The sequence below is a fragment of the Panthera onca genome, chromosome F1 (genome assembly GCF_046562875.1).
Source record: "Panthera onca isolate mPanOnc1 chromosome F1, mPanOnc1 haplotype 2, whole genome shotgun sequence".
Lineage (NCBI taxonomy): Eukaryota > Metazoa > Chordata > Mammalia > Carnivora > Felidae > Panthera > Panthera onca.
Window position 1 is genome coordinate 62,860,579 of NC_138355.1, and position 24,560 is coordinate 62,885,138.

The 24,560-nt window shown below is 52.4% G+C and overlaps 1 protein-coding gene across 6 annotated transcripts in view; it reads left to right on the forward strand.

The window, feature by feature from the left end:
* Window positions 1-225: 225 nt before the first annotated feature.
* The window catches only part of RXRG (retinoid X receptor gamma), a 44,278-nt gene continuing 19,943 nt past the window's right edge, over window positions 226-24,560 (forward strand). Inside the window, exons 1-2 of one of the 6 annotated variants that reach the window (XM_060644431.3) lie at window positions 226-594; window positions 17,703-17,950. In XM_060644431.3, the coding sequence (XP_060500414.1) occupies window positions 546-594; window positions 17,703-17,950 (297 nt within the window). In that variant the 5' untranslated portion in view covers window positions 226-545. Of the gene's footprint in view, window positions 595-3,533; window positions 3,626-17,702; window positions 17,951-21,149; window positions 21,422-24,560 lie in introns of those variants that run through there. The other 5 variants (XM_060644429.3, XM_060644433.3, XM_060644430.3 and 2 more) reach the window with 5 other exon arrangements.

Genomic DNA, 24,560 nt, shown 5'->3' on the forward strand with positions numbered 1-24,560 from the left:
AGCCGGAGTGAGAAAAGGCATTTGAATAAAACCCCGTTGATTTTTTTTTTTTCTTGTGGGTGCAAGTGAAGGAGGAGGCCCCTGAAGAGTTCCCCCCCCCCCCCCCCCCCCCCCCCGCCCCGGCCCCTGCCGCCTCCCTCCCCTGACCCCCTGGGGGCGGTCGCACATCGATCTGCTTCCCGGGGATAATAGGAGGCTCCGCGGCCCAGCCCCGTGTGAATCAAAGCAGCAACAGCAACAGGAGCCCGTGCGCGGCGGGGCGCGGCGGCGCGTTGTGCGTGGTTACTGACAGGCACCAGCTGCCGCGCTATGTGGCCGCTCGGAGCGACAGGCAGATTCCAGACTAATCCCGGAGGGCTGGCCCAGCCCGAGCTGCCGGGGCTGCGAGGAAGCGATGACCACTCCTGTTAGCCCAAGTTGAAGGCAGCCCGGCTGCGCTCGGGAGCCCCGGAGGCCGTGCTCTCCAGAAGAGGCGGGAGAGAGAGAGCGAGCGAGCGAGAGAGCGAGCGAGAGAGAGAGCGAGGAACATGAACTGAAGAGTAACCATGTATGGGAATTATTCTCACTTCATGAAGTTTCCCGCAGGCTTCGGCGGTGAGTACTGGCTTGGGCTGCCCCCCGGTGGGGGGGACCTGGCCGGACAGACCCCAGGGGATCCGGCCCTGCGGAGGAGCGCAGGGTCACGCATTAGGAGGAGGGCACGTATGTTGATGTGATGTGCATTTGTGGTGTGTTTCCCCTGTGAGTGTGTCTGGGCGTGCAGGAAGGAGGGAGGGAGGGAGAGGGGATGGTCGGAGGTGAGGATCTGTGCAGAGCAGTATGAGTGAGCCGAAGGGAGGGTGTGCGGATATTCTAAGCCACCTGCTTGAGGATCTGTCTGAGACCCAGACGGCATAGGAGCATTGTTCGAAGCCGGTGTGTTTGTGTGGGTGTGAAAAGTGCAAGAATCAAAGGGAATTACTATGATGGACCTATTATCCAACTTGTGAGAAAAGCGTGAGCCAAAAGGCTTCACCCGTCTATTAAGGGTCCCTGGGATAGTTCGTAACAAGGGTGTTATTGAACAGCAGATCTCCCTGTAATTGGATTTTTGCAAAGAAAACGTAGCACTTTAATTTGCCGCTGTGTTTTCCTTCCTCTGTGGTCTTCCCTTTTGATTTGCTACTAGCCTCGCGCCCCCTCCATGCTGCTGCCCCCAATGCCATTTCCAGGGTCTCCGCTGTGACTTGTACTCTGAGGGTGGGATCTGGGGGGGTGTGTGGGGTGGGGGGAGCTGTCGATCCGAGTTGCCAGCCAGGCAGGGCAGCTCGGTCACACTTCACAGGGGCTGCCTTCACGGGAGTCCCGAGGCTCCCTTGATTCAGTGGCAGAAACTGCCCAGCCGCCCCAGCTTTGAATAAATGGAACCACCAGCTGACCAGCTGGCCTGTCACTTGTCAGCTGGTGGCATGTAACTTGTGTTCTCGGGAGCCGAAGAGAAGCGTTTGCCCTGCGGATGCTGGCAGACAGGACAAAGCAGAAATTCTTGTTAGGTCTTGAGAACTGGAGAGTCCCTGCTCTCCCGACCCCCTGTGTGGACAGACGGGCAAGTCATCTGAGGGCTAGGGAGTAAAGCTTGCCTACATTGCTGGGCAGAACCCTCTGTGAGGCCTGGAGGGGCATTGCAAGGTGGATGGGGTCCCTGCCCGGGCGACACCCAGGCCAGGGGGCTTGCTCCTTCATTCAGGGTGTCTGGGGGTAGTTTCTGTGATCCAACCATGGTATTAGGCTCTAGGAAGACAGATGCAAAGGAGACACGGTAGGCTTATCACACAGGCACATTATAATATTTCGTGCCGTGTGCTCTTTTGGAGGCAGGAGGAAGCTGTTGCTGGGACGCACGGGGTGGGGGGCCACGGAGATGTTCCTGGAAGAGGTGATGTTTAACTTATTGGGGCCAATCTTGTGATACGACCCAGTCAGAGTGGTGGCCAAGGCTGCGGCCGGGACATCTGATCTCCAGTTTATAGTTGGGTCCTGGGTGTGAAGAGCCTTCTCAGCTCCCATCTTGGTCCCATTCACGGCTGAGAAACACTTTTTCCTTTTCCCTCTGAATTCAGTGCTTGTCTGTGAGATTCTCGGGCGCCCCGAGGTCTGTGAGGTCATGGCTTCACGAAAGCCACTGAGACGGTGGGAGCGAATGACAGGGTGGAAGGTGGAAAGGTCTAGGGAGTGAGCTAAGAGAAAGGCTGGAGAAAGAGGGTCTATCCCCAACTTCAACAGGGGCTGCCCGCTGGAATCTTGGAATGGTAGCCTTCCTAAGGAACCTGGAGAAAGCCTCTGAGACCTCTCATTTTACAAGGTGGAAACTGAGGTCTCCAAAAGGCAGGGAACAGTCTAAGGTTATGTGGGATTGAATGGGAGACAAAAGCCCTGACTCAGACTTACACTAATACTCCTTCAATCTGATATAGTAAAAAAAAAAAAAAAAAAAAAAAAAAGCAGGAGAGAAAGAGAGAGAGAGAGAGAGAGCTGAACTTGGTTCACTTACTCGCTGTGTGATGTTACACAAGATATTGAACCTCTCTGAGCCTCAGTGCCTTCATCACTAAAATGGAGTTGATCAGCCCAGCCTCCGAGTATTGTCTGGGGAATTAAATGTGCTCACGCTTGACAAAGCAGTCATAAAGTGTTGTCTGTGTATTTGGTACTTAATAAAAATTATTATTTTCATCCCCTGCATTTTGCTCAAGGTAGTCACATACAAACTCACTTAAAGATCAAACATTCCTGTCGAATGATGAATTAGGAATGTGGGCAAATAAAATTAAAACCGCAAGGACCCACACACTTTGCGGGTTCAGATTCTCACCGTGGTGGGAGCTCATTGAGCGTAAGTAGGTTTCAGATAAAAGGAAACACAAGAGTGCAGCCGTGGACGTTGATAGGATGCGGTAATGGGGGGCGTGGGAGGGAAGAGGGCAATCGGGTTGTGGAACTGTCTCCCTCTGATGCGACTTTTCCTCGTTCCTGAGGGAGGAGAAGAGTTATTTTGTTTAGTTCTGTTGATGTTTTCCGTTTTGTTTGCACGCGCCCCGTGGAGAGGCTGCTGAAATGCTGAGCGGAAGCTCAGCCCCCGCTCCGGGGAGGCCTGTCTGAGAACTTGCCCGTGGTGAGGGAGACCTCCCCCACCCCCCAGGAACGGGGGAAACTGAGGACTGCGGTGGCTGTCACCTGCACCCTCAACACGGAGAGCCACCCTGTACACATGCAGTGATTTGGGACACCCCCTGCCTTTTCGTGTATGAGCAAATGGGACCACAGGCGGCTCCTGCGATTTGCGTGAGGCTCTCTGGGGACCCAAAGTCACCCTTGGGAAACAGCACGAGGGTTGGCATCTGGGGCCATGCTCACCAGATGTGAGATCATCAGCCCCTCAGCGAACAAGGGGCTGGTCAAGCCGGCCGAAGGGTGGAGACTACCTGGGCTGCTGTGACCTCACAGAGGTACCAGCGTCCCTGTTCCCCGCCCTGCCCTGTGATGAGGGCCAGCTGTTCAGTAAGAGATCCGTTTGCCTGGATGGGACAGTCGCTGCCTCTAAGAAGATGGCAAAACAAAGCCTGTAATTCCCCCATCCAATTGTGCGGTAATCCTCGGGGTGACAAGGAGATGGGGGGCGGGGGGGAGGCTCACATTTCAGTTACCAAGCACGCTGGCTGTGGCTCTTACTGAGGGCCAGCTACCCTTGTAAGCTTTTGCACTCTCTGCTTGTTCAGTCCTCACGACAACCTTCTGAGCAGCCACCATGATTATCATACTCCCATTACAGACGAGGAAACTGAGGCATTGCACGGCGCAGTAAGCTTGCTGAAGGTCTTGTAGCTAGAAAATAGCCCTGCCAGGGATTTAATGTTTATTTATTTTTGAGAGCTAGAGACAGCGAGTGGGGGGAGGGAGGGGGGGGCTGCTGGGGAGGGAGACCCAGAATCCGAAGCAGGCTCCAGGCTCCGAGCTGTCAGCACAGAGTCCGACGCGGGGCTCGAACTCGGGAACGGTGAGATCATGACCTGAGCCGGAGTCGGACGCTTCACCGACTGAGCCACGCAGGTGCCCCCCCTGCCAAGGGATTTGAACCCAGGTGGTCTGGCTCCAGAATCCTTGCTCTGCTGAGCTGCCCCTCACGGGCCACGGACTCGCTCCGGGAAGTTATGGGGCACAGCACCCCCTTGCTGGGGTGAGGAGCCCAGTCCGGCCTCGGCACTGCCCAGTGGTTGCAGACACGGGCCCTGGCCGTTGAGGAATAAGAACCCGGGATAGCTCAGCAGTCACTCAGGAGCGGGGGACCTCTGGAGTATTAACAGGTGCTTCTCCTGGAGGCCGGCTGATTTGCAAGAGTCCCGCCCAGCTGGCCCTGACCCTTTGTGTAGAACACTGGCTTCTTACCCAAGAGTAGCCATAGAGGAGGGTTGAGTTGGGCGGATGGGTGTGCACACGCCTATGTGTATGTTTGGGGGGGGGCAATAAGAGGATGTGCGTGTGTGTGTGTGTGGATGTGAGTGTGTGTGTGTGCGTGCACGGATGCATGCGCCAGAACATATTTGTCCCTTCCACAAATGCGTGGGTGGTTAATTGGGACCTTACCGTGGACGTAAGTGGTTAGGGTTTGTGTAGGAAGGAGTAACTGTTTATGAGATTTAGGAAGGAACATATTTAGTGTAAACTATTTTCTGAAACATTTACAGTCTTACCAGGAGATAGAGAGCTGAATAGCAACCGGGGAAAGAAATTGTGCAAAGAGTTATCTAAATTCTCCACCTCTTCCTTCCCCTCATTATGTAGCTTCTGTATCTGCGGAGAACTTTGCCACCACGACTGGGTGGCTGGGTTGCCAGAGGCTCCCAGAGGAAGCTGCTCTTTTCCCTTCTTGTCTGAAAGGAGAAGACCCACAGACCCAGGGAGGGCAGTCACTTATTTTCTAGGGCGCCTGGCTTTGGGTGGCTCTCAGGAGACTGATCCGGGTCCTGGCTCAGTGAGCTTCAGAAACAAGTGAGGGTAATAGCTCATGTTTGTTAGGTACCTACTATGTGCCGGACCCTCCTACCCCAGGCATTACAAGCACCATCTCATTTAATATTGTCAAGCATCCCTGGAGGTAGGGCACTATTATCGCCATCCCCATTTCACGGATGGGAATGTAGAGCCTCGGGGAGGTTTAGTAAACTGCTCAAGATCAGCTGGCTGATAAGGGGCGGACCCAGGATCCAAATCCAGGCAGGTTCCAGGGCTGCTGGAGTCAAGCCCCGTGTTGTGCTTGCTGGGGGTGGGGGAGGGGTAGAGTGGAGGGAGGGTGGGGTGGAGAGATGGGAGTCCCAGATCTGCCACCAATGGGTGAATTCTATATGAGAACAACAACTACCATATTCCGATCTTACTCTTTGCCCTTGACAACTTTCTTAGGGATCACAATGTATCTCTTGGACCGTTCATAATTGCAGCAATGAATAAATGATGGGGTGGGGGCAGGCGGACCGGGCACGTGAAGAGACGAAGAAAACAAAAATCCAAAAAATGTTCCAGGTGAGGGGCGCCTGGGTGGCTCAGTCAGTTAAGCGTCCGACTTCGGCTCAGGTCATGATCTCGCGGTTCATGGGTTCAAGCCCCGCGTCGGGCTCTGTGCTGACAGCTCGGAGCCTGGAGCCTGCTTCGGAATCTGTGTCTCCCTCTCTCTCTCTCTCCTCCTCTACTGCTTGCGCTCGTGCATGTGCGCTCTCTCTCTCAGTCTTTCAAAAATAAATAAACCTTGAAAAAAAAAAGAAAAAAGAAAGTTCCAGGTGGACCCTACTTTATTCTAACACGTGGAACCCAGTTTTACATTCTAGGGTGCGATTCAGCAAACTTGTTCTCTGAAGAGCCAGATTCTAAACCTTTGGGTCTTTGCTGCTCCTGTGGGGGGGTGTGTGGGAGAGTAGCCATAATTAAAGTCGCATAAACTAAGGCACAGGGATGTGCTGTGTCTCAGGATGTTTGCTGACCCCTAGGGGATCCTTCTGGAGAAGTGTTATTACCATTTCTGAATGTTCTCCGGTTTGCAGTGGTTGCGATCCTCAGCTCTGAACAGCCCTTCCCCCAGCCTCCCTGCCACAGAGTGGCATCCTCAGAGCTAGACAGAGAGGCCTGTGGGTCATGAGGGCGGCCCCTTAGTCACAGGTGAGGACGCTTGGGGAAGCAGGTGTGGCTTCCCCAGGAAGCTTCTTGTGGTCTTCAGACTGGGTTCCGCTGAGCCCCCTGGGGGCCACCTGGGGTGGCAGGAAAGTGGGGGGACGGGGAAGCCACAGAGAGCCGTCCCGCCCCTTGGTAAAATAACTCAGTACCACTCACCACGTAGGGTCAGTGTTAACTGTCTGCAGTGCAAGGGGTTAATAAAATAAAGCCTGGACAAGTCGTGAACACCTGGTAAAGGTCCCCTTTTCCATTTCAGAAAATTTGGACACTGTAGTTCTAAAGTACGTTGCTTTTTCTTCGGGGAGGTGTGCCTGTTCTGAAAGCATCAGACGGCGCAACCACGAGGTGCTGACAAAGCAAAGTACATGAATTCTGTGCCTGTTACCGAAAGTTCTGTTTTAACAAATCGTTCTAGGGCAGGCGCTCTGAGATCTGGCGGGAAGAGAGCCCTGACGGGGGACCTCCAGCCCCTCCAGTCTTCAGGAGACCCTGGCCCCAGGCCAGTGACTCTGATGAGTCATCAGACAACCTGGCCTGCCCTGCTGCCTTTATCAGACGCTGTGACTGAGAGAGGGGAAGGGAGACAGGAAGTTTCTAGGTTCGAGATCAAGCTCAAATTCCTGATGGGGTTTCAGAATTCAGCATCTGAACTTAAAAAAAAAATGGAAAAGCTTGTGATCTTTAATTCAGAAAGCGTTTAGAAGAAGTCAGAGGAGTGGCCAGGAAAGTGCTTAACACGTATGACGGGATGTTTCTTCTGGGCTGGTTTGCCTGAGTTTCATTTCTGTGACTCAGCATCTCCTTTGTCCCTCCTTTGCTGGTCATTAGTGTCGTGGAGAAGCAGTCTCTTGGAGAGTTTGGGGCTCAAGGTACCTGTGTTTGCTCAGTCCCAGCGATGAGGGGAGCAGAGCAAAGGTTAGAGATCATCATCAGGGAGAGAATATTCTAGACTGTTCTGGGAATGCCAGTCCCTTGTTCAGTGCACACTGGCTGAGTATCTGGCTTGTGCAAGGGTTTGCCGGACGAGGAGAGCTAGAATTCATCTCCTGTCCTGAAGGAACGATAAACTAGTTACAAGCTCTGAAGTCTGCATACGTTTGGAGATGAATTATTTCTAGACATGTTTCTTGGGACTGGGGTTCAGTGGATGGGTCCAAGGAATCTAGGTATTTAGAACCTGAGAACAAATGATGCTATGATAGCATTGATATGAACGACCACATTGCACCAGGGATGTTATTCACTATATTTTAAGATGACTGCAGTCTTTTAAAAGAATTTTTTTAATGTTTATTTATTTTTGAGAGAGAGAGAGATGTTTATTTATTTTTGAGCAAGCGAGAGAGGGAGAGAGCATGAGTGGGGGAGAGGCAGAGAGAGAGGGAGACACAGAATCCGAAGCAGGCTCCGGGCTCTGAGCTGTCAGCACAGAGCCCGACGCCGGGCTTAAACCCACAAACCGTGAGATCATGACCTGAGCTGAAGTCGGATCTTAACCGACTGAGCCACCCAGGTGCCCCAAGAAGACTGCAGTCTTTAGAAGTCCATCCATATTTAGAGATCAGGGAGAGCATATCTGAAAAAGAAGTCCAGAGAGACAGAAACAGGGATTGGGTTCGAGAGCTGGAGGTGGAGTAAATTGATGTTCAAGGATTCTAGGAACAAGGGGTGAGGAGGGAGCGCCCTCAGCAAATGCCTGAACCACTCATGGCAGTGTCCTGGTGGACCAGGGTGGTGCGCTGTGAACCAGTATATGGGACTGGTTTAAAGGGACAGGCCGTGTTCCTTGTTAGCGGAGCCCCTGCTCCAGGATCCCCAGGTCCCTCTTGGGAGTTAGAGACAGCATGATCTCCACCTGCACCATCAAGGTTCATAACTTGGTCCTGAGTGGGAAAGGTGGGATGCAAGCAAAATGCCATTAATTACATGCAGAAAAGTTGGCAGAAATTGTGCTAGACCAAACTCACATTCTAGGTCTTTAGTGATTCACAACACGCGCTTGAAAAGATCACTTTATCATCTGAACGTGTTTTTCTAAATCTGTAGAATGGGGATGATTTCTGCCTTACCGACTACTCTGAGTCTGTTTGAAGCTTACATGAAATAAGCAGTGGGCCCCAGGAGGGACCACTCTGTCCGTACGTAGCACCTCGCCTGGGGTCTGGCACATAGTAGGCACTCAACGAATATATTTTTGACTGCCCGAGCCAGTAACTGACGTGGAAATAAGTAGTGCACAGTTAACGAGTGCAAGATGGCACCTGGTACAGGGAATGACCTTGAACCTGGCAGTCAGAAGACCCAGTGTTTCGGCCTTGAGCGAGTTGGGCAACCTCTCAGGGATCATTGTCTCTTCTCTCCAAAATGCGGTGGTTCTTTGAGTCCTGAAAGTCTGGTTTCTGAGCCCAAACAATATTGCCTTATTAATTTATGACCCAATTAATTTGGAAAGGTGATTAAATTGGTCCTGGTATGAGCTAGTTTCTATTTGCTCATTCACAAAAAAAAAAAAAAAAAAAAAAAGTAAATAAATAAAAAACAAAGAAGGGTTTGTGGGGCAAATAAAATGGTAGCAATGTTGCCCCATTTAAGTTACATCTGTTTTCAAGCAATTTAAAAAGCCTAAAGGAGCGTCATTAGCATATTAACGGGGTGTTAATTACAAAAGTCTTTTAAAGCAGATTTTATAAAATCTCCACTTCATAACCATTAGCTTGTGGGACTCGAAATACAAACTCTTCCCGTGTGTTACTTGGAAGTAAGAAAATTGTAATTTAAAAGTAATCTGCCAACTTGTCACGAACGGAGACTGATTTTTTTCTCTCAATTGATCAAAATGAGTAAGGTTTTGCTATAATTATATATAATGCTGGTAATAATGAGGCTGATGATCGGTCGTTGCCTGCTTTTCACTACCTCCATCTCTGCGGATTTTAGGGGAGGTGGGGCAGAAGGGGGGGGTGCGGGAAGGGAGCGGAGGGGAGGGAGAGGGAGGAAGGGATATCACAGGGCCCTCCCCCTCCCCCAAGCACCAGAGGAAGCAACCCCTTTCTCCCCTTCCCCCCCAACAGCCAGGAGCCCCCCTTCAGGGACAGCAGGAAGCGTGAGGAGCTGTCCTGGGAGGCTCTGAAAGATGGGAGGGCGGAGGGCAGGCGAGGGATCAGCCCCTGGTGTTTGGGTCCTCACATTGCGGGCAGGGCGCTGAGCCCCTTCTCACACACACTCTCTGCTTCTATCACGTTCCCTTGTTTTCCCCCGTTGAGAAACCCAGAAAATGCTTCGGTAGCAGAGAAGGCTTCTCCTCCAAAGATGTGCCTTCTTCTTCTGCTCCTCATTCCCTAGGAGTTCAGTGTCTCCCACCTTGGGGTTGGCACCTGCTAAAATGTAGAGCTCTGTGCCTGTAAAACACCTTTCTGCCCAGTGTCAGGGTGGCTGTGAAGGGCTGAGGCTTACGTGCAGGTGCTTTTGAACACGCTGATCACGACTCAAATGTCAGAAATGTGTACCAGCTCGGTGGCATTGAGCACCCCTTCTACCGAAGAAGGGAGGGGAAAAGGTCAGGCTGAGCTGGGACCCTGCTGAAGGGAGCCCTGGCCAGCTTGGAGCCGTGAGGGGCCAGAGTCAGGATGGCGAGTATCTTAGTCAGAATGTGCCAGTGTCAGGGGGCTCCTGGCTGGCTCGATTGGTGGAGCACGTGACTCTTGATCCCGGGGTTGTGAGTTCGAGCCTCACGTTGGGTGTTGAGGTTACTTAAAAAAAATAAAATCTTTAATTAAAAAAAAAAAAGTGCCAGGATCAAAGTCAAAGCCTAGAGTGAGGCCTCAAGTCGGGGTGGGGAGGGCGGGGAGAGCTGTCTGTACAGCTGGTCGGGGGACTTGCGGAGCAGGGGACACGTGGTGGGGCTGCGGATCCCCTGCTTTCCCTTCTCCGTTCATCCGTTCAGGTGCCACTTGTCTAACTTCCTAGTCCCATTCCCTCGGGCGCTGTATTTAATCTCTCTGTCTCCTAGCTTTTGCCTTTGTCCGGTAGGAAGAAGCATCCCAACCTTAACAGGGCTTGTAGGTATGCAATGCGTCCATATACGTAACGTGTTGAGAATCATGTCTGGCTTGTGGCACGTGCTCAATGAATATGATCTGTTGTTGTTTGTCTGTTAGTCATCGAAGGAGGTGGTGATTAAAGTGTCAGTTAAAGTGGCCTCGGTAGCAGGCCTCTGCCCACCTCGTTCAGCAGCCTGCCTGTGTGTTAGGAGCCAAGAGGGGAAAGGATGTGTGCATAAGTTTCCCTTAGACTGGGAAGAATGAGCCGGCTGTCTGACCGGTCTGCGATCCTGGGGCTCGTGCACCGTGTCCCTCCGCTAGAGACAAGGCAGCGGGCTTGGGTGTGCGTGGTCGCTTGCGACCCAGTGGGAGGGAGTTACACGGGCCTGAGCCCTGCCATGCTCCTTTGATTTCAGATGGAGAGTCCTGACTCTCAGAAATAGCACACCTTCACCTCCGTCCCCTTCCCTGTGGGTGTGTATTAACCAGTGCCAGCGATTCATTACAACTTTTCATTCCATCCGGCAGAGGCTTGTTAGTGGGCCGGCAGCAAAGGGGTGGAAACACCAAGCCATTCGCTCCCTTGTCTGGCCAATCAGAAAGACGCATGCTTGACATTTTCCTTTCATTGGCTGAGGATGAGTTGCTAAGCAACTTCCTCACCTTGCTAAGAATTCCATCCTTCTGAGTCCCAGGGACTTCTCTTTCTCAAAGGCCCCCCTGTTCCCCCCAACACACACGTGCAATTCCTTACTCAGAGATTTTACTTTTGGTAAACACCAGGGACGTAGATTTCTTATGCAAGTAATTTCTTTTTTTAATTTTATGTATTTATTTTGAGAGAGAGAGAGAGAGAGAGAGAGCGGGAGGGGGGGAGAGTTGGAGAAGGAGGAGAGAGAGAATCCCAAGTGGGCTCTGTGCTGTCAGCACAGAACCCTACACAGGGCTCGATCTCAGGAATCGTGAGAGCATAACCTGAGCCAAAATCAAGAGTCAGTCGCTTAGCCAACTGAGCCATCCAGGTGCCCCTATGCAAGGAATTTCTATTGATGGACTCTATATAGTTCTACTCACTAACAAAAAATTATCCCAACGCCAATCCCATCCTGTTGTCTAGTATGTTTTGAGCGTCTGCTGTGTTCCAGGCACAGTGCTGGGCACCACAATGGCAGTCGTTAGCAGCAAGGGATAGAAATGAAAAGTGTGTAACATCCAGTAGGGCAGCAGACAGTCAGATTGGAGGTCGTGTGGAGGACCTGTTTGTGCCAGGCTCGATTACGGGGTGATCTGGGGGATGCTGGGGGAAGGGTGGAGTGGCCGGGGGGACAGGGGTGCTCCGGGCTCAGAGCAGTGGCTGTTTACTAGCCAATTCAGAAAATTCGATATTGTAAACAACTGGTATGTCCTTACCAGCGTATGGCAAGGACCATCCTTAATAGAGCATTAACTGTTGGCCTGGCTTGGGCTAAGCCCTCCACGTACATAATCTTCTATAATGGCCCTCGAGCCAGACACAGCCCCTCCCTCACAGCATCTACTGGATGGTGAATTATTGCACCTGCTACCCCAGGGCCCGTACTCCCAGGTGCTGTCCGCAGTCCAATGAGGTGGCATGTGTGCCTCCATTTCGGGTGAGAAAACTGCGGTTCAGAGAGGTTAGCTTCCTTGCTCAAATTTATGGGACCGGACAGAGGTGCAGCCTTGAATCCGGCCTGGGACTTTTTGGCTTTGGAGTCTTGTATCGTGCACGGGCTGCATTCCAGACGCCGTCGTGCCGCGAGGCACACACCGACTTCAGCAATCATTGCAATCATCACAGCGTATGTGCCCCGCACAGCTTTGATTGCTGGTGACACTCAGCATCTCAGACTGAAGGTCTAACGCTGTCCAGTTGCCGAAGGCAGGGGCCCCTCGGAAAGTGGTCCAGACCCAGACCATGTCAGATCACTGGGACCCACGCTTCATCTTTGAGATGCCCGTGGGCCGTCTCCTACCGCCCATGTGCGTGGAGCAGGGCTGGGAGGGGTCTTGGAGACCCCTGGGCAGAATGAGGCCCAGAAATAGGAAAGATTTTTCTTAAGTGTCTGGCCAACAGAGAACAGAAATTCCTGGGAAAACGCACTAGCCCTTTCTCGTCAGATGAGTGAGTTTTTATTTTAAAAAGTCATCGCCGGAGCAAAGAGAATCAACTCTGTGGAGTAGAGGGTTTGTGCATTTCCCCGGCATCGGGCCTCGGGCACAATCTGGCTGTGGCTAAAGAAGATTAGGAGGGTGTAGGGTCAGGGAGCAAGCAGGGGTGTGGGGGGGAGGGGGCAGGGGCCAGGGCGAACGGGGCTGAAGGGGCAAGAGGGAGACACTAGAGGAAACCGTGACTTTGGATCTGGACGAGAAACCAGGTTTCTGGAAACCGTCTAGGACCTTTTGGCTGTGGCTCCCCTGTGGCTATGAGAAAATGGAAAGAGAGGGAGGGAAGCCGGTAAAAGTGCCATCAACAGCTATGCTCTGGTGTCTGTCTGTGAGAACGGCTTAATTTTCCATTGGGAAGCACTTGGTCATTAGAGGCTTTCTCTCTGCTTCTTTTTCTTTTTCAAAAAAAAAAAATTTAATGTTCATTTTTGAGAGGGAGAGACAGAGCATCAACAGGCGAGGGGCAGGGAGAGAGGGAGACACAGAATCCCAAGCAGGCTCCAGGCTCGGAGCTGTCACCACAGAACCTGACACGGGGCTCAAACCCGTGAACCGCGAGATCATGACCTGAGCTGAAGTCAGATGCTTAACTGACTGAGCCACCCAGGCGCCCCTCTTTCCACCTCTTCTAAAAACAAAGCTATTCGTGTCTAAGAGCCACTGGGTCATGGGAGAGGCAAAGAGCCAAAATGGGATCGCGTAAGATGTATCTGTCTTTGTGAATTTTATTGAAAAAAATTTTTTTAAGTTTATTTGTTTTATTTTGAGAGAGAGAGAGAGAGAGAGAGAGAGAGAATCCCAAACAGGCTCTGTGCTGTCAGGCTGGCAGCCTGGGGCCCGATGCTGGGCGAATTTCTTTTTTGTTAAATGTAGCTTTAAAATAGCCCACCTCTTCTGGGTCACTGACTCAGCAGAAACACGCCATATTTAAGGCCGTTGCAAACCAAGCTTTAACTCTATTTCATTCTGTCTCAGCCATGCACCATCCTTTTTTTTTTAAATTTTTTTCAATGATTATTTATTTTTGAGAGACAGAGACAGAGCATGAGTGGGGGAGGGGCAGAGAGGGGGGAGACACAGAATCCGAAACAGTCTCCAGGCTCCGAGCTGTCGGCACAGAGCCCGACGCGGGGCTTGAACCCACAAACCATGAGATCGTGACCTCAGCCGAAGCTGGACGCTTACCCGACTGAGCCCCCCAGGCGTCCCAGCCACACACCATTCAGAGCATCATGGTATATTCCGATTGTCCTAATATTATTATTATTAACAATAAAAGCAATATACTTTTTTTAAATTTTTTTTAAATTTTTTATTTTATTTATTTTTGAGACAGGGAGAGACAGAGCATGAACAGGTGGGTCAGAGAGGGAGACACAGAATCTGAAACAGGCTCTAGGCTCTGAGCTGTCTGCACAGAGCCCGACGCGGGGCTCGAACTCACATACTGCGAGATCGTCACCTGAGCCGAAGTCGGACGCTTAACCGACTGAGCCTCCCAGGCACCCCAAAAGCAATATACTTTTAATTTCAATCGCTCTCAGCCCATCTCCTTTTATTCCTGGAACAACTTGTGAGTTCCCCAAAGTCCACGTTTTCTGTATTTTTGTGCAGGTCAGTGTTTCCCTTACCCGTCATTCCCTCTGCGCACTCTTCCCGTGATCTTCTCCGGACCGAGTATCCTTTGTCCTAGGTCAGTTCACTCTCTTTTTGAAAACTTAAATAGCTATTTTTAGAAAGGCAATCTTGTACAAAAATAGAAGCCCAGTCACCTGCTATAAATAGAAGGAAACAGTAAAAGTAATTCTTAAACTCTTAATATTTTGTGACACCCACACCCACTTAAAATACCCCCGAAGGTGTCCCTCACCACCGCGTTACAGGCGGCACACCTCGGGAGCTCTTGGGTTGATGCGGGTATGAAGCTAAGTGGTGTTCCTGTCTGTCCCACGGCTCTGGGCCTGCTGTCGGGGTGCAGAAGTGACAAGGCACAGACTCTCTGGGACCCACGCAAGCAGAGTAAAAAGGAGAGTTGCGGGGTCCTTTGGTCTGAAGCCGAAGCCGGAAGGGAACGGCCAGGGGGTCGGACGGCCGCTGTCCCAGTGGAGAGCAGGGCTCCTGGCCCGTCAAGACAGGCTGGCTTCCAACTCACCTGTCACATGTTATCTTAGTAACAGGCTCAAGATATACGTTGGCCTCTGTGAATGTCACAGCCTTCCTGGGCCTCAGAAGAGTCTAAAATTGTTCTTTCCAATCAGTGGCCATCTGGGAAGATTTTTGGTTTCTCCGGCTTGAGTTCTTGGAAGCTGCCCTTTTCTCCCTCTTCTTCAGATAAACTTGCAGCTTGAGATCACTTCGTAATTGAGTCATCTTGCACTTTGCGATATGGTGGCTCTCCCAGTCATCCTTGCTGTCCTTGCCAACACAGACCGGAGGCAGCGTGGGTTTCAGACCGACAGTTCGAATCTAGGCTCTATCACTTATCCCCCGGGCAGCGCCGGGTACCACGCTAGGGGTGGGGAAGCGAAAATGGACACTTCTCCCCTTCTCTCGGTTGAGTGGAAAAGCCAGAGCAATAAACAAATATGGCGACACAGTGGAATCAGTGCTAGGATAGGAGTAAACACAGGCTATTATTAGAAAACAGAAAAGGGCATCAGACGAGTCCGGGAACACCAGGGAAGGCTTCCTGGAGGAGGGGACACTTGACTTAGACCTTGAAGGAGGAATAAGAACGTCATGGAAATGGAGAGGAGAGCAAATCATCCTGGAACAGAGAGCAGCTTGGGGGCGGGGGGAGGCTGAGCCCCTGAAATGGTCCCCACAGGCTTATCGTCAGGAGGAAGTGAGTTAACGCATGGAATTTGCTTAATGCTATTCAGGATAGGTGGTAAGTGTCCGACCTGTTCATTTGAACCCCTTTGCCACTCTTCTGTGGACCCCTGGAAAGTGATTCATCCTCAGCCGTGCTACTGAATTTTTTTTAATGTTTATTTATTTTTGAGAGAGAGAGAGAGACAGAGTGGGAGCAGAAGAGGGGCAGAGAGAGAGGGAGACCCAGAATCCGAAGCGGGCTCCAGGCTCCGAGCTGTCAGCGCAGAGCCCGACGCAGGGCTCGAACTCACGAACGGTGAGATCATGACCTGAGTGGAAGCTGGATGCTTAACCGACTGGGCTGCCCAGGCGCCCCCCCCCCCATCAGCTGTGCTACTTAGAACAGGGTGATTGGGATTTATCTGTTAATGAGACATTTGTCCCTGATGGAGACTCCCCGGGTAGGATGATAGGAGGGTCAGAGCTTCCTTGGACGTGGGACTGGCTGTTCTCCCCCCAGAGAGACCTTAGGCGTGTTAGCAGAAGCTCAAGAGAAACTCTAGGCTGACATTTTTTCCAGTGGAATATTTAAGAGTCTTTGCACAGAGAAAACATGAGCTCAAGGAAGTGTATCGACCCCCGTGTTCACTGCAGCATTATTTACAATCCCCAAGATGTGGAAATAACGGAGGTGTCATCAATGAGCAGGTAAAAGTTGTATATGTGATGGAGTATTATTCTGCCATCAGAAAGAGTGAACTCTTGTCGTCTGTGACAACACGGACGGACCTTGGGGGACTACGCCCAAGTGAAGTAAGTCGGACAGAGGAAGCCAGATCCTGTATGATCTCACTTATGTGGAATCTAATAATAATAATGAAAACACACTGAGCTCATAGCACCAGAGATCAGATTGGTGGTTGCCAGAGGTAGGGATAGGGGCGGGAGAAATGGGTGAAGGGAGTGAAAAGGTACAAACTTCTAGTCATAAAATAAGTAAGTTCTTGGGATGTGACGTCCAGCATGGCGACTATAGTTAATAGTACTGTACTGTATATTTGAAAGTTGCTGGGAGTAGATCTTAAAAGTTCTCATCACAAGAAAAAAAAAAAACCATTCAGGGCGGCTCAGTCGGTTGAGTGTCTGACTTCAGCTCAGAGCGTGATCTCGCGGTTCGTGGGTTCGAGTCCCGCGTCGGGGTCGGCGCGGAGCCTGGAGCCCGGAGATGTGTTTCCTCTTCTGCGTCTCCCTCTGCTCGCGCTCGTCTCTGTCTCTCAAAAACAAATAAAACGTTAAAAAAAACAACAACAAGAAAAAGCATTTCCAACTGTGTGTGGTGACGGATGTTAACTAGTCTTATCGAGGGTGATCATTTTGCAGTATAAACAAATACCGAATCATTCGGTTTTGCCCCTGAAACGAATACAATGTTGCGTGTCAATATCTCAATAATAAAAAAAGAATAGTACTTCTGACGTGCTTTGCTGCCCCCCAGCATTCAAAGGGGGCATGTCCCCCCCCCCACGTATCTTGCTCCTAACACTACCCTCAGTGGCCCCTGATATCTCCCAAGACTTAGGAGAGCATCCTGCACGTAGTAGGTACTCAAGAGATACTCCTTGAGCGAACAGGGGACCACACAAGGAAGTAGCTCTATGACACAGGGTGGGCTGCCCTATCATTTTTCCAGTCTCTTCTTTGCTGCTCAGATCCTGAGGTGTAGAGCTCCTCTCTTAGGGAGAGCGTGTTCCGTGCTGGGCGCCTCAGATGACAGTGGGGCACCCTCCTTCTCTGTCATCTTGAGCTGCGACTGACCCTAAGGGAGCTTGGAGTCAGCTCAGCCTGGGAAAGATGGTAGCAGACAACCACGTGCCCAGGGGCTGTTCCGTGGACACCTGGAACCACAGCTCCCCGGGCCGTGAGGTCGAAAGGGTCTGGGCAGGCCTGTGCGCCCTTGCCTTCCTGGGCTCCTGTGGCCAGCAAGCCACGCGCGGCCATCGTGCGTCTTCTTCCCTGAGGGCTGGCAAAGCCCCGTGCGGTAGAGACAGGCAGGGCGAGGACTCTATAGGCACAAAGCTGTGAAAGATAGGGGCAGTCGAGGGCGTGACAACAGCGTCTGCTGCCCCGTTGTCATGGCGGAACGCGACCCCTGATGGCAGGGACGGGGTTCTCCCGGGCTCTGAAACCCCAGCACCTGGCATAGTACCTGTACCTCAGTCAGCGTTCACCGCACGTGAGTGAGTGATGTTCTGTCCTAGAGAAGGCCCTCTCCCTCTCTCTTCTTCATTTGCCTTTATTCTACGCGCTCAGTGGGGGTGTGAGCGCCTGGGGTTCGCGGATATGCAGTGGGGCTGGAAGGCGGGGAAGGGCACGGGAAACAAGCTGGGGGTGGTCTCTGTCCTCACAGGGGCCACCTCTGTGCCCCCCAGTCTCCCATCACCTTTGCTCTTCTCTTTCCAGGCTCCCCCGGCCACTCCAGCTCCACGTCTATGAGCCCATTGACAGCCTTGTCCACAGGGAAGCCAATGGACAGCCACCCCAACTACACGGACACCCCCGTGAGTGCCCCACGGACTCTGAGCGCGGTGGGGACGCCCCTCAATGCCCTGGGCTCTCCATATAGAGTCATCGCCTCTGCCATGGGCCCACCCTCAGGAGCACTGGCTGCGCCTGCGGGAATCAATCTGGTTGCCCCGCCCAGCTCTCAGGTAGGTGCCCGTCCTCCCGTGGGACTTTCCAGCCACCCTGTATGGTGTCACCCGTGCCGCTCCTGGAGCCGGGCCAGCACTCGGTGGGTGCCTCCTGTGTACTTTCTGGGTCGTCTCTGCAGGCGTGTCTCCTGCTGGACCTTCTTTAAGGGTGTCCTCAGGCGGGGGAGCCCCCGAGAACTGATGACGCCTTGTGATGGAGGAGACGGTGGCTCAGAGGTCACCCCTGTGGCTTAATGGTTCAGCCCTGGCACTGATCTCACCATCTCTGAGGGCTGTTTGTCATCCTTGGGATGGACCCCATCTGTTCTTCTCATTCTAATGAGTACTTATCAAGTCACTGAAGTGCCTGGTGCTCTCTTACATGCCGTGGTGGACGTGAAATGCTCAGGACATGGTCTTTGCTCTCTAGGAGCTTATAGTTGAGAGACGAATAGGTGGAGATGGCACACGGATAAATCCAGAACATGGCAGACTGTGTTATCTACCTGTTGTCCCTGAGATAGAGGAAAAGACTGGAAACTCAGGAAGGAAGGAAGCCTCACCCAATTCCTAGTGCTTCTGCTACAACAGAGGAGAGGGGGTGTGTGCATAGTAGACGCTGCTGTAGCATGGCCAGTCGCCTCTCCTTCCTTCTAGTAGTGTCGCAGTGAGGTCGGCAACCTTCCCTTCTTGTAGTGGTCAGCTGTTGCTGCAGTGATGCTGTGTAACAAACAGTCCTCAAGTTGTCATGGTGCACAAACGCACACATTTTTTTTTTGTGTGTGTGTGTGTTCCTCACTCACAAATTTATGTTGGCTGGGATGGCTCTGTTTCAGGTGGTAGGCGAGCTGGGCTAGGCTGCAGGCTGGGTGCAAGTCTGCTCCTCATGTCCCAGGCTGAAGGAGCTACTTGGGGCATGCTTTTCTCGTGGTGTCTCACGGGAGCACAAAGCCAAAACCAAACCAGAAAGGTACGGCGGAGTGTCTGCTCGCATCATGCCCTCTGGTATCCCCTCGGCCTGAGAAAACTACACGGCTGACTCCAACATTGTGGGGCAGGGAAATAGGCTGTGACTATTTTAGCAGGAGGTACACAGTGCAAAGGATGTGAAGAATTAGGAGCAATAATCCCATCCACCATGTGCTCCACTTATGGGTATCTCAGTTTGGGGCTGGTGCCATCTTGCCCCAAACGCCAGCACATCTAGAGGCAGGATTAGTAGGTCCTGAAGCTTCCTTGGGATTTCGAGTTTGGGAGAAGAGGCAGGACTCCCGTTGTGTCAGTCTTTCTACCGCAGGGAGAACTTCAGAGACTATCCCCAGACCATCCCTTTCAAGAGGCTTCGTGTGCTCAGGGTCTGAAAGCAAAGCTGTGTGGAGTCACAGAACTCGAGAGCCAGTAACGGCTCCAGAAGGCTCTGGACTCAGGGATTTGAGAATCTGTAGAATACCTTGGGGGTCTTTGAGTGCGGGAGCCAGGGCCAGGTGCACATAGATCAGCGGGGCTGGTGGGGTCTGCAGGGAGCCGCCCCCTTCCCTTGAAGCCGTTGCAATTCAAAGACGTGAAGCTTGCACAGGCCAAGCAAAGTACTCCTGTGGGTCGCATCTGGCTGGCCCTTTTCACCCCGACTTGTCATCTGATGGCTTCACCTATAGGATCTTCTTCGGAGTGTACATTTCTCCCCTATCCCAGATCTTGGCCCTTGTGGAGCTGGTTAAAGCCCAGCTGAGAACCACGAATTCTGTCTAAGCCCTCATCCCACAAATGAAGTAACAGGACTCAGTGAGCTCAAGCGACACATCCAGCGTCTCCCAGCCAGTCAGCAGCAGAGCACGGGTTCGAGCCCAGGTGTCCTGACCCCCGCTCTGTGTTCATGACGCTGCATTCACCTGCTGCTGTGGTCTGTGCTGACTCAATCCGTGACCCCAAGATCTTCCGTTGGCCACCAAGGATTAAAAGATGAGTAATCCGGGCACCTGGGAGGCCCAGTTGGTTAAGTGTCCGACTCTTGATTTCAGCTCAGGTCACCATCTCGCGGTTCTTTTTTTTTTTTTTTCTTTTTAAATTTTTAAAAATGTTTTATTTATTTTTGAGACAGAGAGCGACAGAGCATGAGCAGGGGAGGGTCAGAGAGAGAGGGAGACACAGAAACAGAAGCAGGCTCCAGGCTCTGAGCTGGCAGCACAGAGCCTGACGCGGGGCTCGAACTCACAAACCGTGAGATCATGACCCGAGCCGAGGTCGGACGCTTCACCGACTGAGCCACCCAGGCACCCCAACCGTCTCGTGGTTCTTGAGTGCGAGCCCCACATGGGGGCTGCCCCTCCTCTGCTCACTCACTCACTCTCTGTCTCAAAATAAATAAATTAAACTTGAAAAAAATGAAAGATGACTAATCAGTGCTCCTAAGGTGTCTCTTGCGGACGTGGCACGTCATGTGGGCAAATTGCAAGGCAGTGTCTTGTGGGCTATGGTAGGCTAAGAGCAGAACCGAAGGAGCAGAAGCCAAGGAGTCTGGACCTTCCCAGGCGTGTTTCCATGAGAGGAACGGGGTCCAGACGGCCGGGGGATGGGCAGGTATTTATGCCAGCAGCGCTGGTGCCACGTAGCCTTCAGAACGTGAGACCCTGATGAGGTTGGTTTATTCACGCTCTTCCTTGTGAACGGACCCCAGGAAGGCAGGTCATAGCCAGTAGGCAAGAGACAGAAGGACACGTTGAAGCTCCGGGCTGCAAGGAAAGTCTTGCTGGGGCGTTCGTGGTCCTTCACGTAACTACTCACGGGGACCGACTTTGCGTCCGGCGGTACTTGATGCTCTCGTAGGTTCTGGGGAAAAGCGCGGAGCAAGGTGGCTGATGTCTTCACGTTCACGGCAGTTAGACCGCAGCAGGTGAGACGGAGACGAAACGAGCGAGCGAGGTGGTTTCACATAGCAATCGTTCTATCTGCGAAGAAGTGAGGCAGGGTGAGGTGACAGACAGTGACAGGGCCTGTGGGTGGGGAGTGGGCAAGGCCCCATCCTTCAAGGCTGCTTTTAGCAACCAGGCTCCGGTCTGATTGAGCCAAACCTAGCCGACACGTTCGGCTTCACAGCCGTGTGAGTGGCAGGGACGCTCGCTATTCCTGGACCGTATGTCTGTACAGAGGGATTGGGGTTGAAAGGTCAGCTGAAAGCTTCGGTCCTGGCCAACTGGGCTGTGTGCAGAGGCCGAGGCCAAGTTTCACTCCGGGAGCTATATTAAGCTTGCCAAGCTCTGGGGGAGCTCAGCGGCCCCGGGACGTTGAACGGCGTCGTGGCCTCGGGCTCCAGACACGTTTCGCCTAATTAACCAGATGACACAGGACATCTAGGACCCTCGGTGTTAGCTGCGGTGAGTTGGACTCTGAACCACCTGGATAGACTGTCTATGCATCCTGCCTTCCTCGCCCAGGATGGGTCTGAGCGGGACCCGCACGGGAAGCGTGCTCCTCCTGTGACCTGGGTCTAGGGTAAGTGCAGTTTGCGGGGGGAGGGGAGGGGGTGCTCTGGTGTGGGAGCAGCAGGGCCGTGTCTCCTGTTCCCTGCCCTGTCGTTCCGGTGCTTGACCAAGTCTCTCTGCTCTTCTTGGACTTTCATTCGTGAGGAGTAAAGAGAACTGAACAGATACTGCGGACATGGGGACTGTGTAACCTTTCGCAAACCACTTAAGCTTATGTCTGTCCTCAGTTTCCTTTTCTCTTTCAGGGTAACATGCTTTATGAACATTAAAGGAGCTATGATTTATAAAGTCACTTCTTAAGTGCTCTCTGGTGGCAGTAAGGTGGCATTATTATTATTATTATCATTATAATTATTATAATTATTATTATACCTAGGTGATATGCACCTCAGTGATTTACATTCTACCCCTATGGGATCTTTGCTCCCAGGGTATTCTCTTGCTGAGAGGTTCTAGAAAAGTTCATTTCAATAAGCATTCATTGAACCAGGCCCTGGAAGTGAAAAAAAAAAAAAAAAAAAAAAATTATAAGGGTCCATCTCTGCTGTGGGGCGCCTGGCTGGCTCAGTCAGCAGAGCGTGTGACTCTTGATCTCTGGGTTGTGAGTTTGAGCCCCGCGTGGAGTGTAAAGATTACTTAAATAAATAAAACTTAGAAAAAGAAAAAGAGTCAGTCTCTGCTCTGGGGAGTATTTAAGTTGAGGGAGCAATTTCCAGAAACACCAAATATGTAGTTGGGAAGATATTTATGCAGCTTTCAGACAAAATGATCAAGGCCACATTTTCCTGACTCTGTGTGTGTGTGTGTGTGTGTGTGTGTGAGTGAGAGAGAGAGAGAGAGAGAGAGAGAGAGAGAGAGAGAGAGAGATCTGTTGCCTGCACTTGGAAATAAGCCCTGAAAGTTCTTGGAAGGCCCCTACCTCTTTCTCCCCTCCTGAACCCTGCTGCTGGACCTGGGTTCTGTCCCTGATAATTCCTGCCCAGGTAGTACTTTCCTTTCAGATTTTTGTAGAGAATACTCAAATAATAAAAATTACGAATGTTGGAGTTGAAACAGACCTTAAAGGCTGTCTTGTTTAATGATTAAAAAAAATAAGCCATGAAGTCTTGTCTCCAAGAGAAAGCGTGTTTGGAAGGTTAATGTGTACGTTTTCTTTCTTTTAAAAAAATTTTTTTTTAAAGTTTACTTATTTATTTTGAGAGAGAGAAAGCATGAATGGGGGAGGGGCAGAGAGAGGAGAGAGAAAGAGAGAGAGAATCCCAAGCAGGCTCCGCACTGTCAGTGCAAAGCCTGATGCGGGGCTCAAACTCACAAACTGTGAGATCATGACCTGAGCCGATCGATACTGAACCGACTGAGCCCCCCAGGTGCCCCCTAATGTGCATGTTACAAACAGGTGTGGGTGAACTAGGAGGAGGAGATCTGAAGCCTTCTTGCTCACCTTCCCCGCTGCCCTGCCACGCACACTCTGAGTTGGAAAACCCACCGATCTAATCTGTAGATGAGGCAAAGGGTCTCTGACGCAGTGACCTGGTCAAGATCACGCAGTGAGGAGGGGGCTGGTCCCCACCAAACCCAGGGCTCCTCTCCCCCCTGTAGAAGGCGCAGGCTCCTTACTCCTCATGACAAGGCCCTCTTCTAGATTAAAGCAGTGCCCCGTATACAGTCCGCTCCCTGGAAAAAGAGTGCCTGCCTGTGGCCTGGCAGGCCGGCCACGTCTCTGCGTTTAGTGGGATAATTTTGGCTGAAAGCAGCTCAGAAATGTGGGAGCTGATGTTCCGTGATGGCTCCGGGGCATCCAGGAAGCATTTGGTCCCTGGCCGAGTCTGCAAATGGAAGCCAGGCCAGTCAAGTGTGTTTCCACCCTGTTCTCGGGGAGCAGCCAGCCGCCTGGTGAACCCCCGCTCTGAAAAGTGCTCACTTCCGCGGGGCTGCTTCTAATGGAACCAGACAGCCAGGCGGGGGACTCGGGGGGCCAGGCAGCTAATGGGTTTGCGCTCTGGCGGGTGCCTTCTAGCCCGTCTGCCCTCGCTCGGAGCCCACACAAACCCCGAGCCAGCGAAGAGGCCAGTGGGTATCAGCCCTTCTGTCCCAACCCCTCCCTTCTGCCACCTGCCCACCCCCTGCCCCCATGACCCAGGAAGAGAAGGGTTGGGGGGGGGGGGTGGCCGGCTCCCAGCTGGGAGAGAGAGGGCTCCCCACCAAGGAGGTGGGCCAGGAGGCTCAGACACTCGGAGTCTCCTGCCACAGCAAGACAGAGCTTGTGGTAAAGGACTGGTCTGGGAGCCCAGCGCTGGAGCTCTGGCCTGTTAGCCTGGGGAGGCTCCGCGTCTCCCCGGGCGGCTCTGACAGCCCCCGTGTCTCTCTCCTGCAGGCTTTCCTCGAGCTGCCCCCCCATTTATCTTCCCGAGGCGGAGTTTCGAGAGCAGGATTCCTCAGCCCAGAACCTCCCGTGGCTGCTCTTAATTGCTTCTCAAGATTAGATCCACTCTCCTTAGCCCAGCGGTCAGGCTTCAGGCCTCTGCCACAGCCCAGCCCCCGGCCTTGCCTCCCACCCCTGCAGCCCACAGGAACCCCTGGGCTTCCCCCAGGCCTTTGCTCTCAGAGCCTTTAGCCCGTGAGGGGCCCGTCCAAACCTGACCCACTTTTAAAGGCGGCCAAGGCCTAGCTCCAATGCCACCGCCTTCAGGAAGCCTTCCCAAATCTCCGTTGTTTGGGGTCTTTCCTTCCTAAACCATCCCAACTGACTTTTAATCTTGTCAATGGCCTTGAGGCGGTACTACATCCTCCTCCTTTCGGTATCCCCACGGTATTTCTGAACAAACACATGAATAAACCGCTCTAAGGCCTAGTTCCCTCATCTGGAAAATAGAATGACCTCATAGGGCTGTTGCAAGGATTAGGAGAGCAGTGAGCAGCGTGGGGAGTTTTCTGTGGTGGGTGGGGCTAGCGGTGGGCGGGGCTCATGGTGGGCGGGGCTAACAGCAGCAGTAACGGTACCTACTGTGTTTGGGCTGGAGATAGTGAGGCTGGTTCCACCGGACCTGGCTGTGGAAGGAGGAGGCGAGTGAGCGTCTCTTGAGCCTCAGGGGATAGCGGCCTCCTCCTCATTCCCATGCCCGTTCTCCTCCGTCTGAGGATTTGGGGAC